The sequence below is a fragment of the Microchirus variegatus genome, assembly GCF_963457635.1.
Source record: "Microchirus variegatus genome assembly, chromosome: 11".
In the NCBI taxonomy this organism is placed as follows: domain Eukaryota; kingdom Metazoa; phylum Chordata; class Actinopteri; order Pleuronectiformes; family Soleidae; genus Microchirus; species Microchirus variegatus.
The window spans coordinates 19,726,613-19,751,365 of record NC_139812.1 but is presented as its reverse complement, the minus strand read 5'-3'; the positions used below and the strand labels follow the sequence as shown (position 1 = coordinate 19,751,365).

The 24,753-nt window shown below is 37.8% G+C and overlaps 1 protein-coding gene across 2 annotated transcripts in view; it reads right to left on the bottom strand.

Annotated features, from left to right (window-relative positions):
- Positions 1 to 24,753, bottom strand: part of LOC310934154 (A-type potassium channel modulatory protein KCNIP2-like) — a gene marked incomplete at both ends in the record, with an annotated part of 134,078 nt that overhangs the window by 56,258 nt on the left and 53,067 nt on the right. Inside the window, one exon of one of the 2 annotated variants that reach the window (XM_083897817.1) lies at positions 24,566 to 24,653. The exons of the other annotated variant lie outside the window; for it this stretch is intronic. Coding sequence (XP_083753943.1) covers positions 24,566 to 24,653 — 88 coding nt within the window. Of the gene's footprint in view, positions 1 to 24,565; positions 24,654 to 24,753 lie in introns of those variants that run through there. 2 annotated transcript variants of the gene reach the window in all.

The window sequence follows — 24,753 nt, the reverse complement described above, 5'->3', positions numbered from 1 at the left end:
GTTTGCAAATAATTTCAACGGATCCTTGTTCAGGGCGATGCCGACTATTATGATGGTGAATTTCAAGTCATTCCGAGATACTTTTTGTTTTTTTGAAGAAAGTCAGCTCACTGTCAAAGTGCATCAGAGCAAATGGATAATGTCCTGATTTTCAAAAAGACATTAAAATTATTCCTTAAGAGGTTTGTGAATAATTTCAACGGATCCTTGTTCAGGGCGATGCCGACTATTATGATGGTGAATTTCAAGTCATTCCGAGATACTTTTTGTTTTTTTGAAGAAAGTCAGCTCACTGTCAAAGAGCATCAGGGCAAATGGATCATTGCCTGAATTTCAAAAATTCATTAAAATTATTCCTTAAGAGGTTTGAAAATAATTTCAACGGATCCTTGTTCAGGGCGATGCCGACTATTATGATGGTGAATTTCAAGTCATTCCAAAATACTTTTTGTTTTTTTGAAGAAAGTCAGCTCACTGTCAAAGTGCATCAGAGCAAATGGATAATGTCCTGATTTTCAAAAATTCATTAAAATTATTCCTTAAGAGGTTTGTGAATAATTTCAACGGATCCTTATTCAGGGCGATGCCGACCTTCATGATGGTGAATTTCAAGTCATTCAGAGATACTTTTTGTTTTTTTGAAGAAAATCAGTTCACTGTCAAAGAGCATCAGGGCAAATGGATCATGTCCTGATATTCAAAAATTCATTAAAATTCTTCCTTAAGAGGTTTGTGAATAATTTCAACGGATCCTTGTTCAGGGCGATGCCGACTATTATGATGGTGAATTTCAAGTCATTCCGAGATATTTTTTGTTTTTTTGAAGAAAGTCAGCTCACTGTCAAAGAGCATCAGGGCAAATGGATCATGTCCTGATATTCAAAAATTCATTAAAATTATTCCTTAAGAGGTTTGCAAATAATTTCAACGGATCCTTGTTCAGGGCGATGCCGACCATTATGATGGTAAATTTCAAGTCATTCCGAGATACTTTTTGTTTTTTTGAAGAAAGTCAGCTCACTGTCAAAGAGCATCAGGGCAAATGGGCAATGTCCTGATTTTCAAAAATTCATTAAAATTATTCCTTAAGAGGTTTGCAAATATTTTCAACGGATCCTTGTTCAGGGCGATGCCGACCATTATGATGGTAAATTTCAAGTCATTCCGAGATACTTTTTGTTTTTTTGAAGAAAGTCAGCTCACTGTCAAAGAGCATCAGGGCAAAAGGATAATTTCCTGATTTTCAAAAATTCATTAAAATTATTCCTTAAGAGGTTTGTGAATAATTTCAACGGATCCTTGTTCAGGGCGATGCCGACTATTATGATGGTGAATTTCAAGTCATTCCGAGATACTTTTTGTTTTTTTGAAGAAAGTCAGCTCACTGTCAAAGAGCATCAGAGCAAATGGATCATTGCCTGAATTTCAAAAATTCATTAAAATTATTCCTTAAGAGGTTTGCAAATAATTTCAACGGATCCTTGTTCAGGGCGATGCCGACCATTATGATGGTAAATTTCAAGTTATTCAGAGATACTTTTTGTTTTTTTGAAGAAAGTCAGTTCACTGTCAAAGAGCATCAGGGCAAATGGATAATGTCCTGATTTTCAAAAATTCATCAAAATTATTCCTTAAGAGGTTTGCAAATATTTTCAATGGATCCTTGTTCAGGGCGATGCCGACCATTATGATGGTGAATTTCAAGTCATTCCGAGATACTTTTTGTTTTTTTGAAGAAAGTCAGCTCACTGTCAAAGAGCAGCAGAGCAAATGGATCATTGCCTGATTTTCAAAAATTCATTAAAATTATTCCTTAAGAGGTTTGTGAATATTTTCAACGGATCCTTGTTCAGGGTGATGCCGACTATTATGATGGTAAATTTCAAGTCATTCAGAGATACTTTTTGTTTTTTTGAAGAAAATCAGTTCACTGTCAAAGAGCATCAGGGCAAATGGATAATGTCCTGATATTCAAAAATTCATTAAAATTATTCCTTAAGAGGTTTGCAAATAATTTCAACGGATCCTTGTTCAGGGCGATGCCGACTATTATGATGGTGAATTTCAAGTCATTCCGAGATACTTTTTGTTTTTTTGAAGAAAGTCAGCTCACTGTCAAAGTGCATCAGAGCAAATGGATAATGTCCTGATTTTCAGAAATACATTAAAATTATTCCTTAAGAGGTTTGTGAATAATTTCAACGGATCCTTGTTCAGGGCGATGCCGACTATTATGATGGTGAATTTCAAGTCATTCCGAGATACTTTTTGTTTTTTTGAAGAAAGTCAGCTCACTGTCAAAGAGCATCAGGGCAAATGGATCATTGCCTGAATTTCAAAAATTCATTAAAATTATTCCTTAAGAGGTTTGAAAATAATTTCAACGGATCCTTGTTCAGGGCGATGCCGACTATTATGATGGTGAATTTCAAGTCATTCCAAAATACTTTTTGTTTTTTTGAAGAAAGTCAGCTCACTGTCAAAGTGCATCAGAGCAAATGGATAATGTCCTGATTTTCAAAAATTCATTAAAATTATTCCTTAAGAGGTTTGTGAATAATTTCAACGGATCCTTATTCAGGGCGATGCCGACCTTCATGATGGTGAATTTCAAGTCATTCAGAGATACTTTTTGTTTTTTTGAAGAAAATCAGTTCACTGTCAAAGAGCATCAGGGCAAATGGATCATGTCCTGATATTCAAAAATTCATTAAAATTCTTCCTTAAGAGGTTTGTGAATAATTTCAACGGATCCTTGTTCAGGGCGATGCCGACTATTATGATGGTGAATTTCAAGTCATTCCGAGATATTTTTTGTTTTTTTGAAGAAAGTCAGCTCACTGTCAAAGAGCATCAGGGCAAATGGATCATGTCCTGATATTCAAAAATTCATTAAAATTATTCCTTAAGAGGTTTGCAAATAATTTCAACGGATCCTTGTTCAGGGCGATGCCGACCATTATGATGGTAAATTTCAAGTCATTCCGAGATACTTTTTGTTTTTTTGAAGAAAGTCAGCTCACTGTCAAAGAGCATCAGGGCAAATGGGCAATGTCCTGATTTTCAAAAATTCATTAAAATTATTCCTTAAGAGGTTTGCAAATATTTTCAACGGATCCTTGTTCAGGGCGATGCCGACCATTATGATGGTAAATTTCAAGTCATTCCGAGATACTTTTTGTTTTTTTGAAGAAAGTCAGCTCACTGTCAAAGAGCATCAGGGCAAAAGGATAATGTCCTGATTTTCAAAAATTCATTAAAATTATTCCTTAAGAGGTTTGTGAATAATTTCAACGGATCCTTGTTCAGGGCGATGCCGACTATTATGATGGTGAATTTCAAGTCATTCCGAGATACTTTTTGTTTTTTTGAAGAAAGTCAGCTCACTGTCAAAGAGCATCAGAGCAAATGGATCATTGCCTGAATTTCAAAAATTCATTAAAATTATTCCTTAAGAGGTTTGCAAATAATTTCAACGGATCCTTGTTCAGGGCGATGCTGACCATTAAGATGGTACATTTCAAGTCATTCCGAGATACTTTTTGTTTTTTTGAAGAAAGTCAGCTCATTGTCAAAGAGCAGCAGAGCAAATGGATCATTGCCTGAATTTCAAAAATTCATTAAAAATATTCCTTAAGAGGTTTGTGAATATTTTCACCGGATCCTTGTTCAGGGCGATGCCGACTATTATGATGGTAAATTTCAAGTTATTCAGAGATACTTTTTGTTTTTTTGAAGAAAGTCAGTTCACTGTCAAAGAGCATCAGGGCAAATGGATAATGTCCTGATTTTCAAAAATTCATCAAAATTATTCCTTAAGAGGTTTGCAAATATCTTCAATGGATCCTTGTTCAGGGCGATGCCGACCATTATGATGCTAAATTTCAAGTAATTCCGAGATACTTTTTGTTTTTTTGAAGAAAGTCAGCTCACTGTCAAAGAGCATCAGGGCAAATGGATCATTGCCTGAATTTCAAAAATTCATTAAAATTCTTCCTTAAGAGGTTTGTGAATAATTTCAACGGATCCTTGTTCAGGGCGATGCCGACTATTATGATGGTGAATTTCAAGTCATTCCGAGATATTTTTTGTTTTTTTGAAGAAAGTCAGCTCACTGTCAAAGAGCATCAGGGCAAATGGATCATGTCCTGATATTCAAAAATTCATTAAAATTATTCCTTAAGAGGTTTGCAAATAATTTCAACGGATCCTTGTTCAGGGCGATGCCGACCATTATGATGGTAAATTTCAAGTCATTCCGAGATACTTTTTGTTTTTTTGAAGAAAGTCAGCTCACTGTCAAAGAGCATCAGGGCAAATGGGCAATGTCCTGATTTTCAAAAATTCATTAAAATTATTCCTTAAGAGGTTTGCAAATATTTTCAACGGATCCTTGTTCAGGGCGATGCCGACCATTATGATGGTAAATTTCAAGTCATTCCGAGATACTTTTTGTTTTTTTGAAGAAAGTCAGCTCACTGTCAAAGAGCATCAGGGCAAAAGGATAATGTCCTGATTTTCAAAAATTCATTAAAATTATTCCTTAAGAGGTTTGTGAATAATTTCAACGGATCCTTGTTCAGGGCGATGCCGACTATTATGATGGTGAATTTCAAGTCATTCCGAGATACTTTTTGTTTTTTTGAAGAAAGTCAGCTCACTGTCAAAGAGCATCAGAGCAAATGGATCATTGCCTGAATTTCAAAAATTCATTAAAATTATTCCTTAAGAGGTTTGCAAATAATTTCAACGGATCCTTGTTCAGGGCGATGCCGACCATTATGATGGTAAATTTCAAGTTATTCAGAGATACTTTTTGTTTTTTTGAAGAAAGTCAGTTCACTGTCAAAGAGCATCAGGGCAAATGGATAATGTCCTGATTTTCAAAAATTCATCAAAATTATTCCTTAAGAGGTTTGCAAATATTTTCAATGGATCCTTGTTCAGGGCGATGCCGACCATTATGATGCTAAATTTCAAGTCATTCCGAGATACTTTTTGTTTTTTTGAAGAAAGTCAGCTCTCTGTCAAAGAGCATCAGGGCAAATGGGCAATGTCCTGATTTTCAAAAATTCATTAAAATTATTCCTTAAGAGGTTTGCAAATAATTTCAACGGATCCTTGTTCAGGGCGATGCCGACTATTATGATGGTGAATTTCAAGTGATTCCGAGATACTTTTTGTTTTTTTGAAGAAAGTCAGCTCACTGTCATAGTGCATCAGAGCAAATGGAAAATGTCCTGATTTTCAAAAATTCATTAAAATTATTCCTTAAGAGGTTTGTGAATAATTTCAACGGATCCTTGTTCAGGGCGATGCCGACCTTTATGATGGTGAATTTCAAGTCATTCAGAGATACTTTTTGTTTTTTTGAAGAAAATCAGTTCACTGTCAAAGAGCATCAGGGCAAATGGATCATGTCCTGATATTCAAAAATTCATTAAAATTCTTCCTTAAGAGGTTTGTGAATAATTTCAACGGATCCTTGTTCAGGGTGATGCCGACTATTATGATGGTGAATTTCAAGTCATTCCGAGATACTTTTTGTTTTTTTGAAGAAAGTCAGCTCACTGTCAAAGAGCATCAGGGCAAATGGGCAATGTCCTGATTTTCAAAAATTCATTAAAATTATTCCTTAAGAGGTTTGCAAATATTTTCAACGGATCCTTGTTCAGGGCGATGCCGACCATTATGATGGTAAATTTCAAGTCATTCCGAGATACTTTTTGTTTTTTTGAAGAAAGTCAGCTCACTGTCCAAGAGCATCAGAGCAAATGGATCATTGCCTGAATTTCAAAAATTCATAAAAAATATTCCTTAAGAGGTTTGTGAATATTTTCAACGGATCCTTGTTCAGGGTGATGCCGACTATTATGATGGTAAATTTCAAGTCATTCAGAGATACTTTTTGTTTTTTTGAAGAAAATCAGTTCACTGTCAAAGAGCATCAGGGCAAATGGATAATGTCCTGATATTCAAAAATTCATTAAAATTATTCCTTAAGAGGTTTGCAAATAATTTCAACGGATCCTTGTTCAGGGCGATGCCGACTATTATGATGGTGAATTTCAAGTCATTCCGAGATACTTTTTGTTTTTTTGAAGAAAGTCAGCTCACTGTCAAAGTGCATCAGAGCAAATGGATAATGTCCTGATTTTCAAAAATACATTAAAATTATTCCTTAAGAGGTTTGTAAATAATTTCAACGGATCCTTGTTCAGGGCGATGCCGACTATTATGATGGTGAATTTCAAGTCATTCCGAGATACTTTTTGTTTTTTTGAAGAAAGTCAGCTCACTGTCAAAGAGCATCAGGGCAAATGGATCATTGCAGTAATTTCAAAAATTCATTAAAATTATTCCTTAAGAGGTTTGAAAATAATTTCAACGGATCCTTGTTCAGGGCGATGCCGACTATTATGATGGTGAATTTCAAGTCATTCCAAAATACTTTTTGTTTTTTTGAAGAAAGTCAGCTCACTGTCAAAGTGCATCAGAGCAAATGGATAATGTCCTGATTTTCAAAAATTCATTAAAATTATTCCTTAAGAGGTTTGTGAATAATTTCAACGGATCCTTATTCAGGGCGATGCCGACCTTCATGATGGTGAATTTCAAGTCATTCAGAGATACTTTTTGTTTTTTTGAAGAAAATCAGTTCACTGTCAAAGAGCATCAGGGCAAATGGATCATGTCCTGATATTCAAAAATTCATTAAAATTCTTCCTTAAGAGGTTTGTGAATAATTTCAACGGATCCTTGTTCAGGGCGATGCCGACTATTATGATGGTGAATTTCAAGTCATTCCGAGATATTTTTTGTTTTTTTGAAGAAAGTCAGCTCACTGTCAAAGAGCATCAGGGCAAATGGATCATGTCCTGATATTCAAAAATTCATTAAAATTATTCCTTAAGAGGTTTGCAAATAATTTCAACGGATCCTTGTTCAGGGCGATGCCGACCATTATGATGGTAAATTTCAAGTCATTCCGAGATACTTTTTGTTTTTTTGAAGAAAGTCAGCTCACTGTCAAAGAGCATCAGGGCAAATGGGCAATGTCCTGATTTTCAAAAATTCATTAAAATTATTCCTTAAGAGGTTTGCAAATATTTTCAACGGATCCTTGTTCAGGGCGATGCCGACCATTATGATGGTAAATTTCAAGTCATTCCGAGATACTTTTTGTTTTTTTGAAGAAAGTCAGCTCACTGTCAAAGAGCATCAGGGCAAAAGGATAATGTCCTGATTTTCAAAAATTCATTAAAATTATTCCTTAAGAGGTTTGTGAATAATTTCAACGGATCCTTGTTCAGGGTGATGCCGACTATTATGATGGTGAATTTCAAGTCATTCCGAGATACTTTTTGTTTTTTTGAAGAAAGTCAGCTCACTGTCAAAGAGCATCAGAGCAAATGGATCATTGCCTGAATTTCAAAAATTCATTAAAATTATTCCTTAAGAGGTTTGCAAATAATTTCAACGGATCCTTGTTCAGGGCGATGCTGACCATTAAGATGGTACATTTCAAGTCATTCCGAGATACTTTTTGTTTTTTTGAAGAAAGTCAGCTCATTGTCAAAGAGCAGCAGAGCAAATGGATCATTGCCTGAATTTCAAAAATTCATTAAAAATATTCCTTAAGAGGTTTGTGAATATTTTCACCGGATCCTTGTTCAGGGCGATGCCGACTATTATGATGGTAAATTTCAAGTTATTCAGAGATACTTTTTGTTTTTTTGAAGAAAGTCAGTTCACTGTCAAAGAGCATCAGGGCAAATGGATAATGTCCTGATTTTCAAAAATTCATCAAAATTATTCCTTAAGAGGTTTGCAAATATCTTCAATGGATCCTTGTTCAGGGCGATGCCGACCATTATGATGCTAAATTTCAAGTAATTCCGAGATACTTTTTGTTTTTTTGAAGAAAGTCAGCTCACTGTCAAAGAGCATCAGGGCAAATGGATCATTGCCTGAATTTTAAAAATTCATTAAAATTATTCCTTAAGAGGTTTGAAAAAAATTTCAACGGATCCTTGTTCAGGGCGATGCCGACTATTATGATGGTGAATTTCAAGTCATTCCGAGATACTTTTTGTTTTTTTGAAGAAAGTCAGCTCTCTGTCAAAGAGCATCAGGGCAAATGGGCAATGTCCTGATTTTCAAAAATTCATTAAAATTATTCCTTAAGAGGTTTGCAAATAATTTCAACGGATCCTTGTTCAGGGCGATGCCGACTATTATGATGGTGAATTTCAAGTCATTCCGAGATACTTTTTGTTTTTTTGAAGAAAGTCAGCTCACTGTCATAGTGCATCAGAGCAAATGGATAATGTCCTGATTTTCAAAAATTCATTAAAATTATTCCTTAAGAGGTTTGCAAATATTTTCAACGGATCCTTGTTCAGGGCGATGCCGACCTTTATGATGGTGAATTTCAAGTCATTCAGAGATACTTTTTGTTTTTTTGAAGAAAATCAGTTCACTGTCAAAGAGCATCAGGGCAAATGGATCATGTCCTGATATTCAAAAATTCATTAAAATTCTTCCTTAAGAGGTTTGTGAATAATTTCAACGGATCCTTGTTCAGGGTGATGCCGACTATTATGATGGTGAATTTCAAGTCATTCCGAGATACTTTTTGTTTTTTTGAAGAAAGTCAGCTCACTGTCAAAGAGCATCAGGGCAAATGGGCAATGTCCTGATTTTCAAAAATTCATTAAAATTATTCCTTAAGAGGTTTGCAAATATTTTCAACGGATCCTTGTTCAGGGCGATGCCGACCATTATGATGGTAAATTTCAAGTCATTCCGAGATACTTTTTGTTTTTTTGAAGAAAGTCAGCTCACTGTCAAAGAGCATCAGGGCAAATGGATCATTGCCTGAATTTCAAAAATTCATTAAAATTATTCCTTAAGAGGTTTGAAAATAATTTCAACGGATCCTTGTTCAGGGCGATGCCGACTATTATGATGGTGAATTTCAAGTCATTCCAAAATACTTTTTGTTTTTTGAAGAAAGTGGGCTCACTGTCCAAGAGCATCAGAGCAAATGGATCATTGCCTGAATTTCAAAAATTCATAAAAAATATTCCTTAAGCGGTTTGTGAATATTTTCAACGGATCCTTGTTCAGGGCGATGCCGACTATTATGATGGTGAATTTCAAGTCATTCCGAGATACTTTTTGTTTTTTTGAAGAAAGTCAGCTCACTGTCAAAGAGCATCAGGGCAAATGGGCAATGTCCTGATTTTCAAAAATTCATTAAAATTATTCCTTAAGAGGTTTGCAAATATTTTCAACGGATCCTTGTTCAGGGCGATGCCGACCATTATGATGGTGAATTTCAAGTCATTCAGAGATACTTTTTGTTTTTTTGAAGAAAGTCAGCTCACTGTCAAAGAGCATCAGGGCAAATGGATAATGTCCTGATTTTCAAAAATTCATTAAAATTATTCCTTAAGAGGTTTGTGAATAATTTCAACGGATCCTTGTTCAGGGCGATGCCGACTATTATGATGGTGAATTTCAAGTCATTCCGAGATACTTTTTGTTTTTTTGAAGAAAGTCAGCTCACTGTCAAAGAGCATCAGAGCAAATGGATCATTGCCTGAACTTCAAAAATTCATTAAAATTATTCCTTAAGAGGTTTGTGAATAATTTCAACGGATCCTTGTTCAGGGCGATGCCGACTATTATGATGGTGAATTTCAAGTCATTCCGAGATACTTTTTGTTTTTTTGAAGAAAGTCAGCTCACTGTCAAAGAGCATCAGAGCAAATGGATCATTGCCTGAATTTCAAAAATTCATTAAAATTATTCCTTAAGAGGTTTGCAAATAATTTCAACGGATCCTTGTTCAGGGCGATGCTGACCATTAAGATGGTACATTTCAAGTCATTCCGAGATACTTTTTGTTTTTTTGAAGAAAGTCAGCTCATTGTCAAAGAGCAGCAGAGCAAATGGATCATTGCCTGAATTTCAAAAATTCATTAAAAATATTCCTTAAGAGGTTTGTGAATATTTTCAACGGATCCTTGTTCAGGGCGATGCCGACTATTATGATGGTAAATTTCAAGTCATTCAGAGATACTTTTTGTTTTTTTGAAGAAAGTCAGTTCACTGTCAAAGAGCATCAGGGCAAATGGATAATGTCCTGATTTTCAAAAATTCATCAAAATTATTCCTTAAGAGGTTTGCAAATATTTTCAATGGATCCCTGTTCAGGGCGATGCCGACCATTATGATGCTAAATTTCAAGTAATTCCGAGATACTTTTTGTTTTTTTGAAGAAAGTCAGCTCACTGTCAAAGAGCATCAGGGCAAATGGGCAATGTCCTGATTTTCAAAAATTCATTAAAATTATTCCTTAAGAGGTTTGTGAATAATTTCAACGGAACCTTGTTCAGGGCGATGCCGACTATTATGATGGTGAATTTCAAGTCATTCCGAGATACTTTTTGTTTTTTTGAAGAAAGTCAGCTCACTGTCAAAGAGCAGCAGAGCAAATGGATCATTGCCTGATTTTCAAAAATTCATTAAAATTATTCCTTAAGAGGTTTGTGAATAATTTCAACGGATCCTTGTTCAGGGCGATGCCGACTATTATGATGGTGAATTTCAAGTCATTCCGAGATACTTTTTGTTTTTTTGAAGAAAGTCAGCTCTCTGTCAAAGAGCATCAGGGCAAATGGGCAATGTCCTGATATTCAAAAATTCATTAAAATTATTCCTTAAGAGGTTTGCAAATATTTTCAACGGATCCTTGTTCAGGGCGATGCCGACCATTATGATGGTAAATTTCAAGTCATTCCGAGATACTTTTTGTTTTTTTGAAGAAAGTCAGCTCACTGTCAAAGAGCATCAGGGCAAATGGGCAATGTCCTGATTTTCAAAAATTCATTAAAATTATTCCTTAAGAGGTTTGCAAATAATTTCAACGGATCCTTGTTCAGGGCGATGCCGACTATTATGATGGTGAATTTCAAGTCATTCCGAGATACTTTTTGTTTTTTTGAAGAAAGTCAGCTCTCTGTCAAAGAGCATCAGGGCAAATGGGAAATGTCCTGATTTTCAAAAATTCATTAAAATTATTCCTTAAGAGGTTTGCAAATAATTTCAACGGATCCTTGTTCAGGGCGATGCCGACTATTATGATGGTAAATTTTAAGTTATTCAGAGATACTTTTTGTTTTTTTGAAGAAAATCAGTTCACTGTCAAAGAGCATCAGGGCAAATGGGCAATGTCCTGATTTTCAAAAATTCATTAAAATTATTCCTTAAGAGGTTTGCAAATAATTTCAACGGATCCTTGTTCAGGGCGATGCCGACTATTATGATAGTAAATTTCAAGTCATTCCGAGATACCTTTTGTTTTTTTGAAGAAAGTCAGCTCACTGTCAAAGTGCATCAGAGCAAATGGATAATGTCCTGATTTTCAAAAATTCATTAAAATTATTCCTTAAGAGGTTTGTGAATAATTTCAACGGATCCTTGTTCAGGGCGATGCCGACTATTATGATGGTGAATTTCAAGTCATTCCGAGATACTTTTTGTTTTTTTGAAGAAAGTCAGCTCACTGTCAAAGAGCATCAGGGCAAATGGATCATTGCCTGAATTTCAAAAATTCATTAAAATTATTCCTTAAGAGGTTTGAAAATAATTTCAACAGATCCTTGTTCAGGGCGATGCCGACTATTATGATGGTAAATTTCAAGTCATTCCGAGATACTTTTTGTTTTTTTGAAGAAAGTCAGCTCACTGTCAAAGAGCATCAGGGCAAATGGGCAATGTCCTGATTTTCAAAAATTCATTAAAATTATTCCTTAAGAGGTTTGCAAATAATTTCAACGGATCCTTGTTCAGGGCGATGCTGACTATTATGATGGTGAATTTCAAGTCATTCCGAGATACTTTTTGTGTTTTTGAAGAAAGTCAGCTCACTGTCAAAGAGCATCAGAGCAAATGGATCATTGCCTGAATTTCAAAAATTCATTAAAATTATTCCTTAAGAGGTTTGCAAATAATTTCAACGGATCCTTGTTCAGGGCGATGCTGACCATTAAGATGGTACATTTCAAGTCATTCCGAGATACTTTTTGTTTTTTTGAAGAAAGTCAGCTCATTGTCAAAGAGCATCAGAGCAAATGGATCATTGCCTGAATTTAAAAAATTCATTAAAAATATTCCTTAAGAGGTTTGTGAATATTTTCAACGGATCCTTGTTCAGGGCGATGCCGACTATTATGATGGTAAATTTCAAGTCATTCAGAGATACTTTTTGTTTTTTTGAAGAAAGTCAGTTCACTGTCAAAGAGCATCAGGGCAAATGGATAATGTCCTGATATTCAAAAATTCATCAAAATTATTCCTTAAGAGGTTTGCAAATATTTTCAATGGATCCTTGTTCAGGGCGATGCCGACCATTATGATGCTAAATTTCAAGTAATTCCGAGATACTTTTTGTTTTTTTGAAGAAAGTCAGCTCACTGTCAAAGAGCATCAGGGCAAATGGGCAATGTCCTGATTTTCAAAAATTCATTAAAATTATTCCTTAAGAGGTTTGCAAATAATTTCAACGGATCCTTGTTCAGGACGACGCCGACCATTATGATGGTGAATTTCAAGTCATTCAGAGATACTTTTGTTTTTTTTGAAGAAAGTCAGCTCACAAGTGCATCAGAGCAAATGGATCATTGCCTGAATTTCAAAAATTCTTCAAAATTATTCCTGAAAGGGATTCTTCACCGATTTTAATGTGGCTTTGTATTGCTAGAATAGCTGAACATGAAAGACATGAAAAAGGTGAAACTGCTACAATTACAGGTCAAGAAGAGAAGGAAGTACCACCTCACTCATTACTACATTTTACTTTTATTATGCATACGCAGCACAAGTCAATTTATTCTTTTTTTTTTGGAAAGAGCTTGATATACACTGCATCATATGAGATAATAGGAGCTTATTATTGATAAAACTGTGTAGTCAGCAAGTTTTAAGTACGGGTGAAATTTTATTTAATCACGGCAACACAATACAGCAGTGTAGCATAGAGACAGAAACTACTTGATAAGTTGAAGGTTTAAAGGAAATGATGGATGGCCTGCATTTCAGCAGCGCGCACACACACACAATAATGTTTAAATAAGTAACTTTACATACAAACATAAGGAAAACCTCTTTTGAAAAACACACAAAAACTGTCGTCGTAGCAAAATCTCAGTTGTGATCAAATCCACCGAGTTCTGCTCCAACATTATTGTTCACATGATGACACCTTAATATTTTATCAAACAATATAATTTGGCCCCTTCTTTTTATAACTGTGCTAAAAGAAAGTGCAAAATCCCTGACATCAGAACAAAAAAGAAGCCCTAACGTTATGAAATAAATCTCTCTGAGAACACAGTGCACTGGCTCAGACTTTGGAACTGGCATGAAAGCAGCCGCAGACTTTTTAAATTGCCATCTGAGTAACAGAGTTGTACTGCAGCGCTTCAGCAAATACATTTAGGCTTAACGCCCCAAACTGTGCATTTATGTCTGCTATAAAAAACCCATTTTGATTTTCTTTTAAGGTAAAGACAAGAACACGTTGACATTGTGACACAACACAATGCCTGAGCCACGGGGTTTGTATATTTGACTGTCAAGTCATATCAAGTGTCTTTTATTGTACACGTTGTATTGCAGCAATAAAATGGAGTGCAGCATCAACGCTGACAAAAGAGTAAAAAAGTGTAAAAGATACAAAACTTGCTCAGTCAATTGGGCACATGGGCACAGTTTCCTTTCAAATAAAAGACTCAGTACATTTACATGCACAGCTTAATCGAGCTAAGGACGTAGTCTGACTAAGACGGGCAATCGGACAACTTGCAGAGTCCGAGTACACAGGTGAAGTAGAAAATCGACGTATTGGCCGGTATGTATGACTCCGCCACGTAGGAGGTGCTATATCTCTCTATAAGCTAGTGCGTACTGAATCAGTTTCCTGTCGACTTTTACCCCACAGTAAAACAAACGGTGAAAGAAGTGATGGATTGTGCTGTGGTTCTTTTTGTTTAATACCTGCTGTTCATGTTACTCATGATACCAAAGAGACCGAGCATTGCTCTTGTGGTTGATGTGTTGTCCGAAGAAAGACGCCGCTGCCGCCGTATGATCCGGGAGAACTTCTAGGTCAAAGTCCAACTCCTAGTCCGATTAAGCGCATGCAGGAATAATCGGACTATGGGCCCAGGCAGGCCACAAGTGGAAAGGGAACTTGGCTTGTAACCGGAGGGTTGCCGGTTTGAGTCCCCACCAGGCCAAAGGGCTGGGGTAACCTTGAGCAAGTTACCTGACCTCCATTGCTCTCCGGGCGCTGCTCATTGTCGCTGCACACTGCTCCTTCTAGGAAGGATGGGTTAAATGCAGAGAAATGATTGCCCCTAGGGGATAAATAAAGATAATAATAATAATAAAAAAAAAAAAAATCAATCACATTATCCAGGTATGTTAGTCCGACTAAGACTCGATTATAGTCGGACTAATGTGTTTACATGACATTAAATATACAAATGAATTATTATCTTAGTCTGAATAAAATCAGGCATGCATGTAAATACGAGTGTTTTATCAAATATAAGGTTTTTAAAAAGCAGTTTTGAAACAACAGAAGCTTGACTTTGGAAAAATATGAAATTATAAAATAAGACGGGAGTACACAAACAATATAATTTCTTTCTCAACAGTTTATCTTAGTACCATACGCATTTTCTTCTTCAAATGCCTCACGTTCAGTTTCCATAAAGTGCTTTACTCACAAACAAAGGAGACGGCAGGCTATAATCACAACGCCAGCATGCATTTCAATACTAGACGGCACCATAATCGCATTCACCGTTTTAAGCAATCCATGTCTGCCTTTCAATAATCTATGATCAAAGACAGATGGTGAAACCTGTATCCTTTAGTTTCTCCCCATCTCTCTCTGCAGACTGCATCAAATTTCTCTCTCTCTCTCCATCAGTCACACCTAGTTTTGCCCCCTCCAACCCCCTGTCACACAAACTGCTACTAATAGAGGCTTATTTTTAGCACATGTGAGGTGTGTGTGTGTGTGTGTGTGTGTGTGTGTGTGTGTGTGTGTATGTGTGTGTGTGTATACACATGATGGATGAAGGTGATTTTTCCCACCTTTCTCAAGAAGAATAGGGGGAGAGATGGACAGAAGTGAAGGGAGAGCAGGGGTTGTGAGCGAGGACACACACTGCGTGATGCGAGTGTGGAAGTAAGGGGTGAAGTGGAGGAAGGAATGGCATGAGGTTTCCATGTGAAATCGCTGCCAGCACAGCACGCTGACCTACAGTATACTGCGAGTACCCGAGGATCAACGGGCCGCACGACTCAGCTTCAATGAGATGAAGGATGACGGCGACCACCTGATATACTGCACCGTCCAATCCAAATACAGCTCACTCCGGTCTTTGCTCTGGGCAAAAACAATATTTAATCATAAATCACTTGGCTGTCTTTTCCTCTGTATCTCTTCAGAGAGGTAGTCGAGCAGTAGCTCAGAGGTGACGGAACCCTGCTTTTGAGTCATGTTCGAAGGAGAAACTACATGGTACGATATGGCTAATTTAGCATCTGACTCAATCTGCCTGAGCGAAATATGAACAGCATGAAGCAGATTAGGACTTAAACTATTGGACCCTCGCCAGAGGAAAACAAACAAGGGACAACCAAGCAAGCAACGGATAGATAGAGGGATTATTCAGCATACACAGAGAGCACAAATAACTACAAACCAACTGTCGCTTTTCTTTTAATAGCTCGGTCAGAGACGCCACTGCATGTGTTTAAAAACGGTGGCCATATGCAAAAAAAAAAAGAAGCAATTTCTGTAAATATTAATATTGATCCGCACAGATGATTATCTTCTCCTTCAACCTTGAACTTAAACAATGGGTTTATTTTAGGCCACGTCGCTGATCTTAGCTGTGAATGTGCGAGACACGAGGTGTAAACAACAGACGGAAACAGACGTGGCGAGCTCACCTGAGCGCGAAGCTTCACACGTCTGGCGACAACACACAAGCGTGTTCTCAAAAAACGGATGCGACATTTCTTTCACTCGTCTACTTAAGCATTATTTTACAAATGCCTATTACATGTACCGTTGTCAAATGAGTTCACACAACGCTGATTAAGCCCCATCAGCTCCTCACGACTCTCTGTGCGTTTCTTAGTATAGAAGCGGTGAGATCTCACGTCGTCTGACAATATTCCTGCACTGCACACAGGAAGTGATACTTTTTTTACGGCAACAGTGAGCTAGCATAACATGACTGGAAAACACAATGAAGCACCAGCAAAAACTTCTATTGCTCGAAAAACATTTTTTTTCAGCAGTTTGGCGAGATTAATTCTTCTTGCCCCCATCCACATAACATACACAGAGACACTACCTCTGTCAGAGCTGATAGTATTGCTTGACGGAAACTGTTTTCTGATGAAGGACACAGCATACAAATGTGTTGCATCATTCCTGTTCACAAGGACCAAATAGAAGTTAAAAAATGACATCAGCGACAAAAAGAAACCCCCACCAAAATGTACGCAGTGCAGGTTTATCAGCTCTACCCAGCAAATAACTATATTTAGTAACTTCTGCAGACATCTACTATCTAGGTGTGTTTGAGTAGGGAAACATTTCAAAACATATTAAACCTTGCAGGACAGGGGTCCCCGAGGACCGGGATTGGAAAAAAAGAAAGATTCTAAAATGTTCTAAAATAATGTTCCTTTCACTTTATTTGTGTTTTTCTAGTATATTCCTGTGTATACACTCTGGATATTTTCGTTTTACCACAGACGGGCAAGGTACCACATATGGTACGATCATAGAAATTGATTTTCTACAAAAAATTTGAAAAATGTAACTACAGGTTATATCCTCCAATAACATTCTGGGGTAGAAAAGTTTCATTTCCAAGTATTATGAGTGCCTTGTAAAGGGTTAAAATCACTTATTTTATAATGTCACACGACAGATTATGAAATGACAAAACAGCCGTCATAATATAGCAAACAAAGCAACAATCTCAAATGAAGTGGAACCAAATCCAGCAAATTAATTCAAATATATTTGCCCTGTGAGTCATGGCTGCCCAAACCCTGAGGCTTCAGCGCTACTTCCTGCTGAGTTTTTATTTTATATATCACTCATTATGCCAACATGCAGCTCAGTATTTACCCCACGGTAAAGCACACAAGCAGGGGGACTTCAGCTTGGAGTGAAGGTATCGTTGTGATAATGAACAATACCCTTCCTACTGCGAGTGCCATTACCACACACTGGGATATGGCTTAGCCACGCGCGCTAACCCCTGTGAGAACTCATCAGGATTTCATCACTGACAGCACGCGCTTTATTCACGATGCCTGTAATTGATGTTTGATGTCAATTTGTGTTAAAAAAAAAAAAGAAGAAAAAATGGAAAAAGTGATGGACAGGCGTGTAATGACATTTGTCAGAGACAAGAGGGAGGGTGCAGCGATAAGACTAAAATTTAATAAACTCCACATGTGTCTGAAAGAGATAAGTTCAGAGGAAAGACACACACGCATAATACCTCACCTCAGTGACACGATGCATCATTTTCTCTAAGTTAACTCGGAAAGTTGAGAGTGTATTTACGAAAAACGCTGACGAGCTCGATCATCAAACAACAGCGTCCAAATGTATTCGTTATTACAAAATGTAACACCATCTCACACACACAAACACACACACACACACTGCATCTCTGCTGTGGCCAAAACTCAGACAGAACATGTTTTATTTATATATGAAAGGTTGATAAAAAAATCTCTTTGGTCATAGCCACAACAAGCGAGCTGGAAAAGAAGAAGAAGAATTCAGCAGTGCTGAAAAGCAAAGGAGTATGAGGTAAATGTGTGTGTGTTCGTGTCAATCTGAGCTGATGTGTGCACACAACACCAAGGCGAAGCATGCAGCACGGGCGAGGTAATCCGATTACAAGTTACAAAGTTCTATTGGCCTCTGGAGGAGTTACTTTACCAATTACTGCATACAAACAGGAAGTTGATAAGTTACTTCATAATGCATCAATTTCACCAAGTGACGGTTTTCTTGATGCGTCATTTCATTTTGCACTAATTCATTGGTTTGGCAACCTCAGCATAATGATCAAAACGTAGCAAATAAACATTATGGAATATAAAAATGATGCCCCACCATTTCTGAGATTATCATAGGTTCTCAGGGGGTGTTGGTGCCAATCCCAGCTGACATAGAGTAAAAGGTACAGTCAATTTAGAGACTCCAATTTCTCCTAATCCACAAATCTGCATGTTTTTGGACTATGGGAGGAAACCAGATGGCCAGACCATGGATTGCCATGAGATTACAGTGATCTCGTGGCTTTTTTCTGATGAAATATGAAAAATGTAAGCTGCGCTTTTCACAAACTCGGACTCGTTCTCATTGTACGATTTTTCGGCTGGAAAAAAGGAGCCAGCTAACAAAACTCAATAATCCCAAAAATGACTAAAAGATGCTTTGTGTCATTAAACATGATTCTATTAACCACTGTTATCAATCCTTGGGAGAAATAAGGGGAAGCTATGTCAGATGGATAGTGCCCATCAGGAAAATCTAATTTGAAAAGGCTACCAGAAGCTTTGTGTGTGTGTGTGTGATGTGATGGAGGACAATGAGTTATCTGTGTTTTACTATTGTGATGCTGATGCATGTTAATGGTCTTATTTATAAAGCACTTTTCTAGTCCTGGTGACCGTTCGAAGCTGCTTTTACGCGACAGTTGTTGCAGAACGTTTTCTATCACTCATCTGTCATACCCAATCACGTCCACCGAAGGACACATTGGTATGTAGACTACTGGAGCTGGGAATTAAACCCGCCACCTTTGAGTTGAAAGATGACTCACTCTACCACTGAGCTGCCATCGCCCCATGTATATGCATTCATGTTTTATTTTAGTATTTATTCCATGCAAAGATGTGATTTTGTTTTCTTCAAATATTTGAACTTCACCCAAAAAGAGTCCACACTGAGATTCTTGCAGTGTCCTAATGTCAAATCAGAAATGAAGGGCTGGCACACTGACTTTATACTGTATGATGCAATATAAACAAAGTTCGTGTCGTCTTGAACACAGCAAGTGCTGCTGCTTATTTCTATAGCGATTCAGGGATATTTAATACAAGCTAAAGTCATTTACAAGGCAAAACTATTTATATCGTTCTTTTATTTGTAGACTTCACGTCATTTCCAGTAGCACAACTAATCAGCCTCCAAACAGAAGAAAACCCTCTAGTCTAGACTGACGCAAATAAGATCATGAATATCATCTTTTCATTTTCACATCAAACCACCGTCTACCACTGAATGGAATTCATTTGTCTCGTTGTTATGCCAAACGCGTGCACTGAAAATGTTATTCTTATTTCGCAGAATCACGAGGAAATCTCACAAAGACGCCAATGAATGCAGCTTTTAACGGTTTCCAGACGCTATAATGACACTCGGCAAAGGCACGTGTCTCTGACGGGGGGGACAGGGAGGACGGTTGAAGGAAGGGAAATGAAGATAAAGTTTAAATTCCACTTTATCTTCAAAGATGTCATCTTTGTGAGGACAATTCCGTCTGGTCCTTACAATTAACCCTTCAACACCGAAAACACACTTTGCATCACTGTAGTTAAGCGACAGCTTGTCCTATCGGAAACAATCCTGGGGTTTCTGAAAGCTGAGAAGTTGCACGTCAAAGCTAACGTGTGGTTATTAAGGTAATTTTGTTGCAGGAAGCCAAGCTGACGGATCAGCGTATTTGAGTGTGAAGAACACCTGGACATAAGTTTCCAAGTTTTTGGTCTGATTTTGTACATTGAGACAAAGACTCAAACAAATCATATTTTAAAGGTGCCATATGTAAGAATGTGGCCAAAAATGGTTACTACATTCCAATTCAAAATACCGAGATCTTTTAGGTTTTGTTTTCTGACGTAACTGGCAACCCGTGTTTGCTCGGCAGAGACTCTACTGACTGCAATGATTGGTAGAGGCGGTAGGTGGCGCCACATGCCAAAACATAAACATGATTTGCAGTCTGCAAAATATTTTTTTTAATGCAAATATTTTGTCTGTACTGTTGTTGTTGGTGAGTTCAGTTTGTTATATGAACATTATTCCTGAGTCTCTGTGACATATTAGGAGGATTTTACAGCCAGTTGCTTTAGATTTATTACATAATGCACCTTTAAATATGTTTTATACTGATCCAATTTCCAGGTTTTTCTTAATTTAAAATTGTTAAAACAGTATATTAACATGCAGTAAACTGTAAATAACTACCAGATATTGGAAGTATTCTGGAAAAATGGACAAAAACACATTCGCTGGTCCTTTTATGGTTAAAATAATATATATTTTGAGGGTTAGGTGTTAAAGGGTTAAAATGTCTCTTTGGGACTTGGTTTTCATGGTTATGGTTAGGCTAACACTAAGAATGTGGTAAAATAATGTTTAGCTTTTTAGCACAAGTTCTGGCATGAACACTGACCTGGTCAGGACCAGTAGTAGTTGTCATGGAGACCAAAACTAATAAGGCCCCTAATAAGGCAGAACCTCATTTAAGGCTTGTTTGGGCTGTCCAAATGAGTGGACAGTGTCGCACAAAATGTGTGTGTGTGTGTGTCTGAATGTGTGTGTGTGTGTCTACAGGCTAACACGTCTAACAGTATTTAATTAAACAGAATTATAGTAAACAGAGCCAGTCCTGATATGGTAAATAAAGCTCTAGGGCAGGACAAGCACACACACAGAATGCAACAAACCAATTAGTAGAGAGAGTAGGGGCAAGGAGGGTGACTATAAATGACTGTCATCATCAGTAACACACACACACACACACACACACACACACACACACACACACACACACACACACACACACACACACACACACACACACACACTCTCTCACACAAAACACACACCGTGGTGTAGCTCGGTGCAAAAAAAGCTCCACAGTGTAGGTTCGACAGAGGGATACTTGTAACTGCCAAAGCTAATTGTTGACACAGGAGCTTATCCAGAAAAGAACCATATCAAGGTGCAGTGGACTGAAACCAATTTTTAAAAAACTGGGCTCCTGACTTTACACAATGAAGTGGATTCAAAATGCCAATTAACCTGCGGCTCCTTTGCAGATATAATAATCCTCCGCCTCCACGACTCGACCTGAACGGCACGTCTTCGAGCGGCCTCTGCGCAGCCAAGCTTGAATATTAACTTAAAAAAAACCCATATATGACATATATAAAATGCAACAGTTCATTCAGTTCAGTCCTCACTGGCTCCTGTTGCACTGGTGCAGATACATCTCTTTCTCCTTCTCTCACTCCATCATTGGAGCAGACACACAAGAGCCAGTAGTCATGGTAACACCATTCTGGGTAAACTTAAGGATGGTATGTATGTATGCACACACACACACACACATTAGGACCAATGTGTGGACCCCGTGTCCCCAAAACTGAGAACAACGTATAGGTACAAAAAAAAAAAAAAAAAAAGTTGCCTGAACAGTGAGAAGTTAGTTACACTGCATTATTCACCACTCTTTCTTTATTTTATTATCCAACTTTATTGATACGTGCGAGTGTGTGCGTCTATTTGCGAGTGTATTATGCATGCACGAGGCACCCAACAGATGCCAGGAACATCTATTATTACGCCGTTCATGCATTTTAATGGGCAGAAATTGACCAAATTAGCACTCTTACAACCGCTCCCAGGTTCACACGGTGCCAAAGAGCATGTGACACGCGCCGCGTGTGCGTATGGTATGGGAAGTGAAAGACATCGATATAAATGTTCAATTAGGCTGCAGCTCCTCAGCGATATATGCACGCTTCCACTCGTTAATGTGCGAACAGCTGCATTTGTTAATTCTGACATCAATTTCCTATAGTTCTGAGTGGTTTGGCCACTCTGTGAAGCCCTGATTTAAGTTTTTTATTGCATTTGCATGCAGTTAACAGTCTTACAGAGACTGAATGAGAGCTTAAAATTAGATTAGACAGTCGTTTGAATTGGCAGCGGTGATGCCTGATGCACACTGCTGTGCCACAATACTCAAAAAAGACAATGTTGTGTAACATTAAATTATAAATGAATGTCCCTTACATTCAAGTCATTGCCAAATGGAGCGGAAAGGTGGGGAAACAGTGTTTTAGTCTGTAAAAATGTAGATAATTACTCAGACTTCCTCAGTGGGTGGTCACAGAAACTCTACACTGGTGTTTTCATTAAACAGAAGAAGTTGTGTTTCTTTCTAGACTCACATATTTCTGTCCGGAAATAAGTGATTGATGGTAACTAAAACGTCCACTTCTGTGTTTCAAAAGTTTGAGAGGCCGGCGTATCAAAATGAGAAGTGAAAATTGAAAGTGAATAATTCAAAACCAACATTTCAAGTTACAGCGGATAGAAACATCGAGTTTGATTTGATCAATAATCTTCTGACATAACACTCTCAGTCTCAGTGAACTCCACACGCTCGAGAATGCTGGGATTCAGCTTTTGAGTTGAATCTGTAAAAATCAGACCTATATTGAAGTTGCAAGTGGTTTTAAATTTAAGTTTGTTGCAGATACAGACGTCCGACAACAATTCAGCATCAAAACCTAACTGTGCAAGTGTCCAATGTGTCAGTGTTTAATGACTTCACTGCACTGTCAGGGCTAACTGGTTCATCGATTTCTGAAATGGTACATTAGGCTCAGAAACTGCGCAACAGTGAATCCCAGTTAGTGAAATTTGAGCTTTTTTTTAAAACAGTTATTGGCACAGAGACTAAGCTTTATCAGTATTTTACTACATAGAATAAACAGGAGCAATTCATTGTTGGTTCACGCCATTCCATGGGAACATCAGTACATTGTTTAAGCTTTAAATGGTTTAATACAGGGGTGTCAAACTCATTTTCTCTGAGGGCCACATCAGCATAATGGTTACCCTCAAAGGGCCAGATGTAACTGTCATACAGAATAAATGTAACCAAATATAATGTAAAATAAAGGTAACTACTCCGTAACATATTGCTAATAATAACTTTCTGTATTTATTACTTATTCAATTTGACTCGTCGCATGATGCGTATACAATGATACGATCCTGTAGTGGCGGTGACTTTGGTCACTTTGGGTAACACGATCGCCATGCATTGTGGGAAATGTAGTTTATGGTCAATGCACGCCTTAAAGCAGCATAGACCTATTTTAACACAGATTTTTGAGACCAATTAATCACACGAGGGCCACATAAAATAACTTGGTGGGCCACATCTGGCCCCCGGGCCTTGAGTTTGACACGTGGTTTAATATCATCATGCTGTTTCTCTTTTCTTGGTGTGGTAACTGGTCACACACACACGTGTGTTTCTAAAGAATAAAACAAAATCTACAGCATCACTCCTCTCTGCCTATATGTGTGTGTGTGTGTGTCCCTGTCTGTGTCCAATAGCTGCTTTCAGAACACGAACACGGAGCTCTGCAGATGTCAAAGTCTGAAAAGATAACGAGGAGAAACGCAGAGGTAGGAATGAAGCGGCACGGATGTCAAATTAGCATTCAGACGCCGCTCTATTGACAAGGTCATCCAAACAGCTGCTTTATCTCCCACCTTCGAGGATCAACTCCTCGGATTCAATAGAAACATCATACTCATATGTTGCGTCCTCCTCAAGGCAATGAGAGCTGACAAGAGGAAAGAAAACTGAGGGAAATGGGTGCAAAGCTGTTAGAGGCACGCTGTCGATGTAGGCAACATAACAGAGGGAGTTTTAGCTCAGTGGAACACAGTGTGAGGACATACAAGGAAAAAAAAAAGCCCATCGAAGTATCAAGGAAAAGATTTTGACTAAGTTTTCGGAAGTTGAAATCTCACTGCAGCTGTACAGAGGAGAGGAGTGTGGGGAAGGGTGAGTTGATGTCATACTGAGAGCTGGCTGAAGGGTTGGATAAAAGGCTGTGCAATTCTTTTTTTCCCCACTGAGAGTTTCTCAATGGAGGTGGAATGCCACAGGCTTCCAGAGGATGAGCTGTTTGACTGCCAGCGAGAGGGAGAGGGAGGATAGAGAGGGGAGAGAGGGAGGGAGTGAAAAGGCAGACGGAAAGAGGGGAAGAACAAGTTCAAGCACATCAGTGCTCACTGTGCATACAGATTATTGATTATTATTGTATTATAGACTGAAAGCAAAGTTAAAAAATAATATGTGCACATATGCAGAGAAGGATAATCTTCAGATAAACTCTCTCTCTCACACACACACACACAGATGCATCCATCATCACAACCTCGACCACAGACACAGAGTACAGTACACTACTGTACTAAAACATCACTTCTGCTGATTACACAAGTCCTGTCAAGACCAGACGCTCCACTTTCTGAGAAACATCAGCAGCAGGATTCTGGGTGTGGAAGTGGAAGTTTTTTTTTTGTTTTTTTTTAATTTTTTTTTGTGCCTACCTTGGGTGAGTGTCCCCATGAGGAAGCGGTAGAAATAGCGAGCCACCTTGGTGAGCTGCCTCTTGCACCTTTTCCTGCACTGGCTCATCTTGGTCCAGTTGTGGGTGGAGGTGATAACAGTGATGCTGGTGTTACTCAGCTCTGCTGCCGGACGGAAGCACGCTTCCAAGGTAGGAGAGGAGCAGCAG